The sequence below is a fragment of the Vipera ursinii genome (assembly GCF_947247035.1).
Source record: "Vipera ursinii genome assembly, chromosome: 5".
NCBI lineage: Eukaryota > Metazoa > Chordata > Lepidosauria > Squamata > Viperidae > Vipera > Vipera ursinii.
Window position 1 is genome coordinate 30,210,730 of NC_139518.1, and position 16,117 is coordinate 30,226,846.

At 36.5% G+C, this 16,117-nt stretch overlaps 1 protein-coding gene across 2 annotated transcripts in view; it reads left to right on the forward strand.

Moving 5' to 3' along the window:
• Window positions 1-639: 639 nt before the first annotated feature.
• Window positions 640-16,117, forward strand: part of DNER (delta/notch like EGF repeat containing) — a gene marked incomplete at both ends in the record, with an annotated part of 120,718 nt that continues 105,240 nt past the window's right edge. For both annotated transcript variants that reach the window (XM_083363165.1, XM_083363166.1), the window contains one exon: window positions 640-897. In XM_083363165.1, the coding sequence (XP_083219291.1) occupies window positions 640-897 (258 nt within the window). The remainder of the gene's footprint in view (window positions 898-16,117) is intronic.

Genomic DNA, 16,117 nt, shown 5'->3' on the forward strand with positions numbered 1-16,117 from the left:
TATCTATCTATCTATCTATCTATCTATCTATCTATGCAATTTTATTTTTAGCACGGTTATTCTTTCGACCACAGACACTGACAATTTTTTTTGAAGGTATGGTAGCTATTACTTTTGCCCGGGGTCCACCCAAGAAGCTCAGGGCAGTTTAGGTGATTTAATTTGCGAGGTCGGCTAAGACCCCAGACAGTAAGGAGGCCTAGGGTCCTCCGTGAAGATGCTGGTCTACGGCGCTGTTCCCTACCCTCCACTTTCCTCTCCTCGTCCCTCCGGCTACGACCTCTCCTTTACACCTGCCCCGTTTTCCGCAGGTTGCCGAAGCGCGCACGCGCTGCCATTTCTTGCTCTCGCTCTCGCCTTCTCCTCGGCCGGGGCGTCCTTGCCCGGGCAGCTGCGCCCCTCTCCCCCCCCCCCGGTCCGTGGGCTCCCAGCGCCAAGGTCCTGACAGCGCCCTCTGCCGATCGCCGGCGCTGACGTGTGGCCATGCCGACCACTCCCTCCCCAGTCTCCGCCCGCACGTTGTCAGAGCCGGGAAGCCGCCGTAGCGCTGCCGTCTCCTCAGCCTTCGCTTCTCGCCGGTAAGCGGAGCACGAGCCGGGTGCGCTCTTTGCCTTGCTCCCCGGGCCGGCCCGTGCCATTATGTCTCGTGCCGTCCCGCTCCTCTTGCTGCTGCTCGGCTTGGCCCAGCGCCGCGTCTCCCTCGCCGGGCCCACCGCCTCGTCCCTGGAGAGCGCGGCGGACCCCTGCCTCAGCCAGCCCTGCAAGAACAACGGCACCTGCTCGCCGGTCTTAGCCAAACTGCCCGCCGCGCCCCACCGCCTGCCGTTGCTTTTTCTTTCGCCTCAGCCTGCTTACAGCTGCCAGTGTCGCCCGGGGGTCACCGGCGCCGAATGCCAGGTAAACCGGGGAGTCAGAAGCCTTTCCTTGGGGTGGGGGTGGGGGTGGGAAACCTTGTGGTCCGTCGGGTCCGAGCCTTGCGAGCGCTCGCCTGTCCTTATTCCTCTCCGCCTTCTTCCGTTTGTCTCTCGGACGTCTTTTCGGGTCCATCTCCTGCCTTCACGCCTCGGACTCCATCGGCCCGTGCTTTCGCGGATTCTTCCTCCTTCCATCCTTCCCGTCACCACCACCACCCCCGCCCCGTAGATCGCGTAGTGATTTTGGTTCGCTCCGCAACGGTGATCTTCCTTGGCGGTCGCTCTCCAGGCGGTGGCTCTGCGCCGCTTTCCACCGGTCCCTAAGTGTGATTTGAGTTCCTTGATGTAGAATCCATATCTGACCGCTCTCGTTTCGGTTTCTACCTCCGATTCCGGCACACGGCTCTTTTGGGCAACCGTCTACGGTGGCCCCTTTCTTGTGAGGGATCACTCATCTGTTACACACACCTCTATGTGGAACCGAGTCCCGTGGCCTTCACACAGAAGCACTAACAAGGGCAAATGCTTGAGTGCTGAACTTGAAGGGCATATTCTGTGCATTCACGAAAAAAGCTTTCCATTGCCACCCTTCCTATGTAAATTGTTTTGCAACAGATAAAAAAAACAAAACCACGTCGTTAATGTAACCGTGGCTATTTTTTTTATGGCTTTTCATGTTGTGCAAACCATGGACTCACTTTCTGATTCATTGTGCTGTGTGAATCAGAAAATGGGTTAATTAAGTTAATCAGGTTAAACATTTTGTGTGCAGGCAGCCATGTATTTATTTCTAAGAGATGCCACTGAAGATGCTAATTTGGGCTCTTCTTTTTGAGCCCCTGAAATGATGCTGCCTGGGGTTGTTAGAATGACAGTTGCAGAAGTGCCTTCCAGGACACCTATTGCAAATTGTTGGTTGACAGGATTCTGTTCTGCTCAAGGTTAAAAGTATTTTAAAGCTTAATGATGTTTTCCAACACAGTCTTGGTACTTTCATATATGGATTATTTTTCCCTAATGATGAATATACTAGTGGTTTTTGTCACTAATAGCCAAATGAGGACTTGTTCACAGACTTTGGGTAATCATATTGTTTCCCATTTTTATTGGAATTAAAATAGGTAAGTAAAATCAAATCTATATTTTAGTATGAAGAATACAACTGTTGCTAACTACTGTTATGAAATGGTACATCAATCCAGTTTGGTCTGGGAAAGAAAACAGCTCATTTGTTTGTGGTCTTTAAAATGGTGCATTGATATTTGTCTTTCATTCTTTCTGAGGAAAAAAGATGATGAGGAGGAGGAGGAACAGAATGATGATGGTGGTGGTGATGATGATGCATTTGGTTATAGAATAAGGCTGCAATGGACTACATTTCTGTGCATGTTTACTTGGAAATAATCTCATAAAACTAATAGCTTTTACTTCTGCATAACTATGCATAGGCAAAGGTTGCTAATCAGTGATGCTAATTTTACCACATTAAATTTACTGAATATTTTTAACATGGCAAAAAGGTTTGTAATTGTTCTCTTTCTCCCTTCCTCCAATATTATGTAAGGTGTTGCAAATATGAATACAGAGATAAAAGAACAAAAGGTTACAGTGTGAAATACTGGAAATTAAAGACTATGAAAGAACTTGGGGAAAAAAAGTTCTGCGTTTTATGTCACAGTGCCCTTCTTTCTGCAATGCAAGTTTGTGGGAGGCTGGATCAAACTAAGGAGAAATAAAGGGAACTCTTTTAACCTAGTGAATCTTGTAAATTAGGTGTGGACTGTTCCTAGGTTTTCTTCTGTGCTGGAAGAAAGAGAGTGTTGTATGAATTATGCTGCCTTCTGCAAGTTAACAAAGGTAAATTGCTATTTTAAACACCAGTAAAGTGTAATGTCTAGAAAAGAGAGAACTGCAACTGAAGATACATTTTAGCCATTTATTTCCACTTTGTTCAGTTTTCATTACTGTATAATTTTATATAATTAATCCTAAATGTTATTGCATGAAATAATTGAAAATTGCAAACCACTAATAAGTATATTTAAATTCTTTATGTTTGTTGCAAGAGTTAAGATTATGTCTATTTGATTTGATTTGATCAAATTGGGTTGATTTTCTGTACTATTGGAAAATTGAATTATCAAGTCAATTTTTTCAAAGTGACCCAGACACAATGGATGGTCAAACTTTCCAGCAAAACAAAAAGCCTGATTTTCCCAGTGAAACATTCCTGTCACCTTGATCAGGCCGTGAAGTGAAGGAGATACAGTATGCGATGCCTTTGGAAACACCACAGAGCAACCAACATAGCTATAGGTCTTCCTAGAGGAACTTTTATTTGCATCTGAGAGCTTGTTCCTCAAAGAAAACAAGAGAAGATAAAGGTACAGGTTATGGCAGCAGAAGCAGAGTTGGCTGCAGTTTGAAAGGAGTTATCAGACCAGTTGATTTGATCATTATATTTTAAAGGTATATTATTGATCTTTAAGAAAAAAATAAATTGCTTTGTAATGAAAATTAAAAACTCTATGAAAGAACTTGTGAAAAATAATTCTTGATTATAATATGTTCCCTGTCACGTTGAAATTTCTGCCCAGCCTTTTTGTCGTCCATGATTTCAGCCTTTTATTGTTTTTGGTCTTTGTAGTTTCCCAACAAAGACACAATTACAATTTTATTTATTTGTCCTACTGTAGCTCATGACAATATATACAGAGTTCCCTCTTTTCATTTTCTTCATAACAACCCTGTGAGTTTGGTAGGGCTGGGAGCGGGACTATCTCCAAAGTTAGGTGAGTTTCCTCCACCTTGATGTGTGGAAACAGTATTCAGATGGTGGAAGCTTTTCTTGCTAGATTTGGAAGTACTTATAAAAGCATTTCCTCCTGCTAGTCACTCCATGAAATTTAAAATGTATATGATTTTAGATTATATAATACAATTGTACGCATCATCAGAAATGCTTTTTGTTGCATTCCTCCTCCTTCCCCCCAATATTTGCACCTAGGCTTGTGATTTTTGAGAAAGGCTTGAAAACCACCATATTGAATCAAGACCAAGAAGAAATGATCATGGATGACAAACTAACTTTCTAACACAGGTGGATCAAATTGGTTGTAAACTGATTTTTGTTTTTCAGTGAAATGCTAAGGAAGAAAGATTTGTTTTCCACTCTTGATAGTTTGATTATAAAAATATTAAATACATTTGAATTATTTTGTGTTTTTAAAATATATGTTCACATCTTCCCATCTTTCCTTTAAATCGTAACTTAATATTTGAACTTGTAAAACAGCATGTTTACTATGTTTTCTATGTTTTGCCAATGTTAATTAACTTCTGAATGTGATTTTGAAAGGATGCTCTTAAGGGTTAGGTGTACAACTAAGCAGTTCAGATTGTCTTTATGGCAAATAAAATGTCTTTCTGTTTATGCATCGTTAGTTATATAAATGGTTAGAAAAGGTTCTTTCTTTTTAAAGTACTCAAAAAAATCTATTGAATCCACTGAAAAGGCTGCTTTGCATAAATTACAGGTCATTAGTCTGTAAATTGTTTGCTTCAAGAAATACTTCAAGAGTTTCAAACACTATGATTTGCCTTCCTGTGTTGTAGTTGTTGAAAGGCCTTGAGAAAAGCTTTGTGAGGAAATTATTACAAAAAAAATTCAATACATCCAAGTGATTTAGTGTTCTATTTTCTTATTTATTTTCCTCTAAGAAATAATTTCCCTTTTTTCTATTAAGCGTGCTACCAAATCAGTAGCATAACAAAATGCATGCTTTACAATGTATCATAAAGATCCCAGTAGATCTATTGCAATATTATATATTGAGTAATCAGTACTGCTTATACAGCTATCATATGAATCATTCTTATTATGCACTTCACCAATTCATTTAGAATTTTTAGAATGGATATTGGTCACATAAAACATGAAGTTTAAAGAGGCTGTTTTAATACACATATTATTTTCTTTAAACTAATAGATAAAGCAGATTTTTGAACAGGTAAGAATTCTATCTTGTAGAGTGGAATATATTATTGGTGATCTACTAATTGTTGGAAAAATAAAAATGGACCTCAAAAATGAGGAAAGGCCTCTAAAATTTTTTGAAATGCCAATAGAGAACCAGAACACTTATTAGGATGCATAACACTTATTAGGATGCATTTTTAAGAAGAGACTGGACAGCCATTTGTCTGAAATGGTATAGGGTTTCTTGCCTTAGCAGGGGGTTGGACTTGATGACCTCCAAGGTCCCTTCCAAATTATTATTATTATTATTATTATTATTATTATTATTATTATTATTAATAAATTGTTAATTATGGTAGTGGGGCAGAACAAATAAAAAAGTGTGATAAAATGGATGCAAAAGTGTAAATAAACAGTTACATCATAATAATGGAAGCAATTATGGAACAATTGTATAAAATTTACTCTAAGTTATAATATTAGGGAAAACTGATATAAAATATGTTATAATTGTTACATGATTCCATTAATAATCAGTAGGAGAGACATGTTGGAAATGTCATAAGACACAAGGAACATTTTATTCTATGCAGTGAACATGTAAATAAAATCTCTAAAGTACTATAAAGGAATTTATAAACTATCCAGAGAAATTTTGATATCAAATTTGAAATGAAACCAAAATTCTTCTTAGTAAGCATTACTAACAAAACATACCACTTTATTAAGATACATATACTGTATATGGTGTTAAGGATAAATTTAGCACAACATTAGAAAAGATATACATTATTAAAGAGCTCAGAATAGGAATTGAAACTTGGACAATATGCAATGATGGCAAAGTTAATTGGACCATCGTGAGTGGATTTGGAACTTTCATGCCTGACAGCAGGAGATGAGCAAAATTTGGCTTGTTTAATATTTGGATAAGAGATTACGAGAGATAGCCAGAGCTCTAGGGAATGTTAAAAATAATTCAGAAGCCAGCAGTAACCATTTTCATACTGTTATGGCTTTGTCCATAAATTTACCAAAGTTGAGCTTGAGTTGAAGAAAACTTACATTTATGCTTGATTTGTTGTCTCTGGACTTTGGTTCAAACCTATTTTGTTGTTTATAAGTTCATTAGTAGATTGTACTAGACAGCCCATGTCCCATTGGGTCATCATTTCAGAGACATTTCTTTACTGAAACAGAGAAACAGGATGAGCAAGGGTGGACCAAAAAATCAGTGGGAGCAACTTCCAACTTCCTGCTGGCTTCCCCATTGAGTTTCCTTGTAGGAATCTGGCAGGGAGCATTGGAAATCCCTTCCCCTCCTGCCCCTTCCTTTTCCAGCAGTCAGGCAAGGGGTTGTTGCTGAGTGGGAAGGAGTGAGGGATTGTGAGACTGGCTGGGAAACTGTCATGGGATGTTGAAAATGAAGATCACGTGACTGCAGTAGCAGCTCAGCAGTGTAGTAGCAGCAGCCAGTGGCATTCAAGCAGCCACATCTTCCCCAAGTTTCATTTCCACAGCAGTCATCCTGGATTTTGGACATATTCTGTAGGCCACTTAAAAGTATATTGGTTTGAAAATTGTTGTTCTATAATGCCCCATTTTGCCCAATTCAAGATCATTACAGTGAGAGTTTTAGTACTGTATAGGTTTCAATTTTCTTGTCTGATCTTAAGTAAAGCATACTATTTTATCTCCTTACTGATTCTTAAGAAGGTTTTCCTAAATGTTATTTACTCAGTTTGCCTTATTAATCCAATTAATATTTTCCATGTTTTCTGTTCCTGCATTACAGATATCTTGCAATTTAATCTAGGAATTGAATGTTCAATGTCCTATTTTAATCTCTTGTATAACTAATATTTTATGTATTTATTTCTTTACTGCAGTTAGGTCATTTCAGGAGCTTGATTATAATGATTTTGTGGAGCAGTATGTTAAAGGTGGCAATGTTTATTTCCGTGTTCATTTGTATACATGATAAAGTAGACTTGCTAAGTTTGGGGGTTCTCATGTTTCTTCAGCAGACAAGGGCTCAAGATTTCTGTCCTATATAACCTTAACAATATCATTGGTTTGTGACATTCTATTTCTTGTTGTCTGACTCTTTCCGTTCTTGTTCTTCACATTATCCTCTTTTTCTAGTTTTTTTTGTGTTGAACCACTAAGATTATTGTTTTTTACTTTCTGAACAATGAAAATTGTATGTCAGATTTTACAGTCCATTATTTAACTTCTATTATTATTCATGATCTTGTAAAAACTGTTAGTAGCACTGATATTCTTCTCATTCTCTGTATATTTACCTTGGACAAGATTACCTTTGTCCAAATTACAAGTAATGGTTCAGACAGATATAATTTTTTATTTCATGTTTCGACTGCTGTTCCTTCAAAGTTTCATTAATGTAAAAATATAACTTTACAAAAATCAAATAGATAAAATTACTAAATTATAAAACACAGATGATTAAAGATTCCATAAAAGATGTGGGTGGAGGGGCAGAGAGGGGGAGAGAGAGAGGCTGTAAGTCCATTATTCTGTCCTTCTGTGCCACAAGATACTGCATATCTTTATTTCTATTAATCTTTCTAATTCTAGATAAATCTTTAGTAATCTGTTACTAAAGGTTGCCAAGGTACTGGCTGCTTTCTTTGTGTTAAGCCTGAAATAAAAGCCTTTTAATGCATTTTTTAAAAAGTATGTTTTTTTTAACTTTCTCATTCTATCCCTTCTGCATATAGAAACGGCTCCTTCAGTATTCAGGTTTTGGTAGATAACAGATTTAATTTTGATCTTTCAAGGTCAGACTCTGTTCAGTATTTGCAGCATTTTGATATCCAAGAAGAAACTTCTCTAACTATTAAATATTAATATTTAAACAGCTAATAGAAAAAAAAATTGAGGAAAGTACACCTGGTTGCCTTTTACTTTTGAACATAGCGTATTTCTTAAAACAGAATAAGAGTGGGAAGGATTCAGTTTTCCTTATTGGAAGTTCTTGGCTATAATTCAGAGGATCATGTAATTGAGTCCATGGGATGACTTGCAGTTTAAAAAAAATATTTTTGATGCAATATACAAAGTTACTTTGCAAGGAAAAGCAGAAGTTTTTACTGGGCGTTGCACATACATAGAGGATCTTAAGATATTTTATTATTTGATAATTCTGAATATTGAAGGTTCAAATTTTGTTTCACTAAATTGGAAATGGTACGTGATTTTATAGATTGGAAAATCAAAGATAATTGACTTTGATTATTACAATACACGCTTTATATGGTGAGATACAGAAACTAATGACTAAACTAGTCAGTTGGCTCAATAGTGATTCTCATTTAAACATAGATTTTTCTGATTCTTCCTCCAAGAGAGTAAATAATTAATTGATGTAAAATATTGATTTTAATTAACTCAGGAATCTGATGGGAAAGTCCTTTCTTAAATTGGTATTACAAATGTGTTTAATTCAACATCATTCGAACAAATTAATATAATTGGTTTCTTCCCATTCTCCTATTTGCAGTTTGCCCAAATGGTCAATGGGAAGAGAATTCTGTCTGCATAAATTTATTTATTTATTTTGTAAATTTGTGCAGCTGTCCATTTCACATATGTGACTCTAAACAGTCTGTATTAGTTAAACTAACACAGTTAGCTAAGTTAAAAACATAAAAATACAATAAAATAACCAAAAATATAACAAAAATAATTAAAAACATTAAAAACAATAAATCATCTCTATTGTCTGTCTGTCTGTCTATCTATCTATCTATCTATCTATCTATCTATCTATCTATCTATTTCTTAAAATATTTGAAAAGCACGACTTAGAAAATATATGCTTTTAATATTTAAAAGCAGAACTGCCAAGAATAGTAATCAGAAAAAGAAAGGAGATTTATATGATATATAAATTCAAAACAAATTTCAGTGTAATTGAATACAAATTTCAGTGTAATCACTCCAGCATATAATCAAAACCATTATTAAAATCAAGTTTATATTCAATAATTAACAGATAGTCAATTTAATAATAATTCCAAGTCAAAATAAGCAACAAAATTTCTGTTAGAAAGTTCTATTTTTATTTAATATCAGCTAAGTATTTAATATCAGCCAGTGCTTTTTTTGTAAAAGAAAAAGGTGCTGGAACTCACACATGTCATACAACCCACCTTGCCTAGCCTACAAGGTTCCATCCAAAAAAGGTGCCGGAACTCCGTTCTGAACGTTCTATGACAAAAAAAGCCCTGATATCAGCTAAGAACTAATAGTAATTAATGATCATCATAAATCAATATTATGATAATCATTAGAAAGCAATTCATGAGGGAAATTTAACTATCTATATGGCAAGGATAGTAGGATTAAAATAAAAAGGGTACAAACAAGGAATTTTACCTATAAAGCAATAAAAAACATTAAGAATAGCAAGTTAGAATAATATAATAAAAACGAAAGTAAAAGATTAAGGTAAGTGCCACTAAATAAAGCAGTAAAATTACCTAAAAAGATTTTAAGGATTGTAGATTTCACTTAAGAATAAGCCTCTGACAAACTCCACAGAATATAATGTAATAACTAATAGGATAAATAAGAAACAAAGCACAAATATAACCTAATAGGAAATACAATTAATACAAACAAGGTTAGATTTAATATCAAGAATAAGCCATAACTACGATCAATCAGATTCAGCTGCTCTTATTTATCATATGGTTTGTATGCAACTGTATCAAAATAGTATCAGATAAGGTTGTATTCTATTTAAACTTGGGATTTATGTCATTGAGCAGGAATTGCACATATTATTAGCTAGTAAATCCTGTTACACTTTTCAAAAATGAGGTAATTAGAGTGCTGTAAGGTTCTATATGTAAATTACAATAAAAGAGAATATATTGAATAGCGGTCCCTGGTGCTCTCTGAGCTTGGTGACTTTTCTTGCAAACATTTCATTACTCACCAGCTTAGAGCACCAAAGACACCACTCTGAGCCACAAATACTCTCTTATATTGAATAGAGGCATATTCGTAGTGGGTGTGGTATCTTCTTATACTGTATCTTCCTTCTAGTAAAAAAACCCCATGGATTCATATTTTAATCAAGCTTGGGCAAATTATGTTCACACAGGTATAATTTTGCCAATTCTTAAAATTCTTAAAATATAACTTACAATTTGTTTTAGTAATGGGGGGAGGAGTGCCTTCGGGTCGGTCTTTGTCTCCCAGTGACTGTCTGGATTAGTCTCTGCAGTTTTCTTCACAAGGTTTTTATAAAGTTATCCAGGAATGACTTTGGGAGACATGAGCTGGACAACAGACATGATTTCTCAGCCTGTAAGGAGGCTAAAGAGAGGAGGTGTTGGAAACATTTCAGAAAGGACTTGCCCTTGTTTTCTGGAGAATAACTAAAGCAGGGTGAAATACTTTCAGTCTCGCAAGATACTGTTCATGTAATCTTGCAATAAATGTAGAGTTAATACTCATGGTTGTGCTTCTTGACTGGTTTACCTCAAAGAGATGATGGTTTTTCGGAACGGTTTTGCCATTGTCTCCTTCTTGGGGACGAGAAACAGAGACTGTTTTTGTGCCTAGAGCAGGACTTGAAACCACAGTCTCCTGGTTACTAGCCTAGTGCCTCAACCACTACCAAACTGGCTGTATATTTTTAAAGTAAAATTAGTGCAGTAATTTTTTTTGAAAAAAACACAAAACCCACTTGCTTCCTGCAATGCTGGTGGCTATGTGAAACTATGAAGTATAGTCTGCACCAGTGTAATAGACTATGCAAAACAGGTCCTGTTTAATTGGCATTGTTGTTTGCTTATAACCCAGACAGAGAAAAAGAAAAAGCCATAGGAACAAAAGCTTGTTGTTAACTTCCCACTTTCACCTAGTTTGGAATCTTATCTGCTAACACCAGGAGAAATAACCCTGAAAAAGAAATGTCAATCTCAGCGAATAATTTAACATACCCTGCCATATTCAGGTATCTGCTCAAGCAGTTCCAGCTTCCATGTGTAATATTGTATTAGTAACGCAGTGGGGGATTTGAAAAATTGGTCTTAGAAGTTTAGATTGGACAAGTTTTAGTGATAGAAGGTTGGAAGGTAGTCTCAGCTGTGAATCATATAATCATTGTGCTAGAGACTTGGCTTCAAAAAGCTCAAAAGCTGCAGGTTGGCCTCCCCTGGAGCTAATGTATTAACAAAGACTTACGTGATGAAAAAGACAAACTTCAGGTGCAGTGAACCCATGAGTGGTTTCCAAGTTGAATTAAATTATATATCAGATTTATTCTTCAAATTTCTTAAAAAATGACATTTGGAACATTTTATGTTGCCATTCTTCTAAACAGAGTATGATATGTGATTTCCAATAAGAGGCATAAAGCATCTTGGCAGCTATTATCATATACAGAGCCAATGTAGGAATGTACGTTTTGGTGACATTTATCAGAAAAACAGCTGGGAGGAAAGATAATTCATCTTTAAGGTTTATTTCATTCTTTAATAAATTTTCTTGCAGAATTTCTCTTTTGTATGTTGCATCAAATATGAAGAAACAATCCAATTTATTACATATCCAACCATTTTTAAAGAATGAATTACCTATTTTGGCAATCGGCACTGGAGTAACAATAAAACATTTTGTGATCTTTTCCTAAGTATGATACTTAGGAATATTTGCCTTCCATTGATCTTTTTATTATTGCATATCAGTTATCTTATTTAGGCCCTGCATCCATTTAGTCATGCAGCCTTTAGCTTGGTTAATTTTTTAGTTGTATTTCAGTAACCATTTGTAAAAAGCTACAAGAGATGTTCTGGGTTTTGTTATATATATATTTCAAATTCAGTCACGTCTCTACTGGAGTTCTTCAAGGTAAATCAGACTAGGAAACCATATGAACCAATGCTACTATTCTAAAGCTACAGTAAAAGAATCATGCAATTCTGAATATACTTTAGCTTTCCCTTTATCTTCATGGGAATTAGGGAGGGCTTGTTGAGATGTTTATTCATGTTACATTCTTGCCCTAGATTCAAGTACTTTGATCTGATTATTGTCTTGGTAACAGTTCTTCCTCCTGTCTCAAGGCATTCTTCCTGGCTCTAAGCTATCCACCTTATGAGCTCAAGCTGTAGGGGATAGATTTCAAGTCCCATGAGTTATAGAATGTCCTCTTGAAGGACCCAGGAAGTGGACCTTTTAGTCATGGTGTCTGGCCTCTGAGACACCTTATTATGAAAGATCAGATTGGCTGCAACCCTGCTTTTGTTCTGGAACAGCCGTTCCCAACCTTTCCAGCTCCACAAACCAGCCGCAGCAGTGCCACCAGTGCGGGGAGAGAGAGAATGGGTTTGTGTGTGTGCCTGTTGCTTGCATAAATGGAACTTTGTGTGGTTGTGCACTCACCTACCACTTGTGCAACCTGGTTCCCAATGGCCCAGAGACTGGCACCAGGCCGCTGGCCTGGGGGTTAGGAACTCCTGTTCTAGAAGGTGCTGAAGACCAGGCTGTCTTGTCCCTGTATGGAGGACAGAAAGTTACTGAAGTCAAAGTGATTTAGTATTAATTTCAGGTTTCTTATTTTCAGCTGCCATATTTTTTAGAGTGTTTTATTACTATATTGTTATTTTTATTTTTAAACTTAAATTTTACCAGAGTGCTTTTAGGTCAGAGGGACAGATATACATATACATACACACACACACACACACACACACACACACACACACACACACACACACACACACATATATATATATATATATATATATATATATATATATATATATATATATAGGGACGCGGTGGCTCAGTGGGTTAGAATGCTGAGCTTGTCAATCAGATGGTCTGCAGTTTGGCGGTTGAATCCCGAGTGCCGCGTAACAGAGTGAGCGCCTGTTACTCATCCCAGCTTCTGCCAACCTAGCAGTTCGAAAGCACGTAAAAATGCAAGTAGAAAAATAGGGACCACTAGGGTGGGAAGGTAACAGCGTTCTGTGCGCCTTTGGCATCTAGTCATGCCGGCCACATTTATTTATTTATTTATTTATTTATGGGACTTATATGCCACCCTATCTCCCGAAGGACTCAGGGCGGCTCACAACAATATGACCACGGAAAGGTCCTCGGACAAGCGCTGGCTCTTCAGCTTTGAAACGGAGATGAGCACCGGCCCGTAGAGTTGGAAACGACTAGCACGCATGTGCAGGGAAACCTTTACCTTTATATATATATATATATATTCCTTGATAAGATTAAAAATGCGAATCCCAGGCATGTTAAAATTAACACTGGGATGGAATAAGAAAAACTAAAACAGTTTTTATTGCTAAAAGATCAAACTTTTGTTGGCTAATGTCATCAGGATGGAAACACTGTGGTGGGGAGATTGCATCACCGATCTGTTCGTTGAGGTCAGCCGTATTTGTTTGAGTTGTTGCACATCCATTTTGGGGGGATGTAGTTGGGTATCTGTTGTCCAAAGTGAATTGCTGATAGTTCCATGTGTTGTAGCCATAGCTCTAGTCATTGCCCGTGTTCTCATACCAGAGGTCCTAAATGGTTGTTGCTCTTCTTCCCTGTGTTCTACATTGCAGGGTGGTTGTGTGTTGGTGCAATCTTGATTTTGATACAATGAGGCGCTCTGTGAATGCTTGCACTGTTTGCCTTCATATTGCGCACATCGTTCCTCTTCTCAATTCCTTAGTGCCTGGTATGCAGGGGGGGAGGTCTATGTGCCGGTTGATAGAGGACCAATACACAACCACCCTGCAATGTAGAACACAGGGAAGAAGAGCAACAACCATTTAGGACCTATGGTATGAGAACACGGGGAATGACTAGAGCTATGGCTACAACACATGGAACTATCAGCAATTCACTTTTGACAACAGATACCCAGAGACAACTACATCCCCCAAAAACGGATGTGTGACAACTCAAAGAAATATGGCTGAGCTCAACAAACACATCGGTGACTCGCTCCATGAGCAGAGTGCAGACATCAACAGTATAAACGCGATCTCCCCACCCCAGTGTTTCCATTCTGACAACGTTGGCAGTTAGCCAACGAAAGCTTGATCTTTTAGCAATAAAAACTGTTTTAGTTTTTCTTATTCCATCCCAGTGTACGTTTAGTTTGTGTATGTATGTATGTGTGTGTGTGTTTATTAAGAATTAAATCTTAGAATCTGTACAGGTTAATCTTTCTCCATTGTTTATCTGATATGGTTCCAATTTTCAAAAAGAGAAAAAAAATCCAGGAAACTACAGACCAATCAGCTTGACATCAAGTTCTGGTAAAATCCTGGAAAAGATAATCAAGCAGAGGATTTATGAACACCTAGAAATAGAAAAAGTGATTACTAGAAGCTAGCTTGGGTTTGTTAAAAACAGGTCATGCTAAACAAACCTTATTGCCTTCTTTGATAAAGTGATAAATTAGTGGACCAAGGAAATTATGTGGACATAGTATACTTAGAATTCAGTAAGGCACTTGAGAAAGTAGACCACAACATACTTTTTCAGAATATTCTGTATTGGCTTTTATTTCAGACAAATACTATGTGATCAACTGAATCTTATTAATTTACTATCATACTGTACTATACTGCTATATATATAAATTCTCAGGAATGTCTTGGGTGAGTAATTGTATGTATAGTTATCAACATACAAGCTTTATTTCTGTTCTTAATTTGCCAGTTTAATTTTTGAAATTTCATTTTCCTCTCGTATCTTCCCTGTCAGTGTTATAAATGTTCTGTGAGAATACTTGAACTTTAGTTCATCCTCTTCAAAGTTGTGAATATGAAAACAGAATCATAGCCATGTTCATGTTTTTGTATTTCATATTGACAATGGCTTTCAAAATATATGGGATATTCCTAAGACATCTTTTTGGGATAAATCCAGTTTAATTAGGATATATTAGATCGCTTAAAAGATTATTTAAGAGTTGTCGTGTAAGAGTTGTTGTACATTCAATAAAGAGATAGGCCTACATGACTTCTGATGAATTGGAATATTACCCTTTCTGTAAATTAAAGAAATGAAAACCTCTTTCATGAGGAAAAGAGTACTTGACTTTGTTGCATCTCATTCATTACTCAGGTTAATGGTTTGAACAAGATTTCTTGGAAGGCCTTATAATATATTGTAGAAAAGCCATCTGGTCCTGGGGATTTGTTCAATTTCAATTTCTGTGTTACTTCTTTTGTTTCATCTTTTGTGACTGGATTTTGTTGATCTGAAAATTTCCTGGTCTGTGTTGTTTTTAAGTACTCTTCTCCAGATTTAATGCCTGCATAATATAAAGAATTGATTTATAATTTCGTCTGTGGCTGAAACACATACTTCACATTAATAGAAATAATAATCATTATTTTCTCTTGTTCTTTTCATATTTGAACATGCCAAGTGGTTTACTACCTTTCTCAAAATATTCCCTTTAGTAAAATTCAATGTTGTGTAGTTCCATTAAGTTCAATTGATTACAGGTTGGTTTAATCTTTTGTTGTAAATCCAAGTTTAAGTTCTGCTTATATCTTCTAATTGCTTCAATTATTTTATCAATGTGTCCTTTTGTTTTTGTGCAACTTTCTATTTGATGCCATAAACAGGTTTTTAAAATAAAGGCTTTAGATTTAAGATTCTTTTTCTAACTTCTAAACCTTGTAAGCAATGCAGGAGAATATCATGCTCAAAGATATAAAAAGGTGCTGAGAGATCTAACAAGACCAAGAGAGATGCCTTCGCACAATGCGGATTCAGGCAGAAGTCATCCACTTACGTGGACATTAAAAAAGAAATCAAATACAGGAAATAATTACCATCCTTCAGGTATCAGGAAAATATTTCCTGAACTATAATAAGTAAAATCAGTGTCAGTTCCAAACAGAAATATAAGAGCTTGGAAGAAATATCATTATAGTCGTTCACAGAAATTAAATCTTATCCAGGAAAGATTTAATACAAAATCCCTTAACATTTACATTGGTTCTGTGTGCCAGAAAGTCACTATAGGATCTAAAAAAAGAAACCTCTTTGCTAATAAAACTAAAAATAGCCTATAATTTTCTAACAAATTAAAGTAATGATGTTCTCTAAGCACAGCAAGATATAAAAATAAAAGAACTGAACAAAAAGTAGCTTCAAAGCAAACAATGATTATTTAATTGCCCAAAGTGAAATAAATTATTTAATG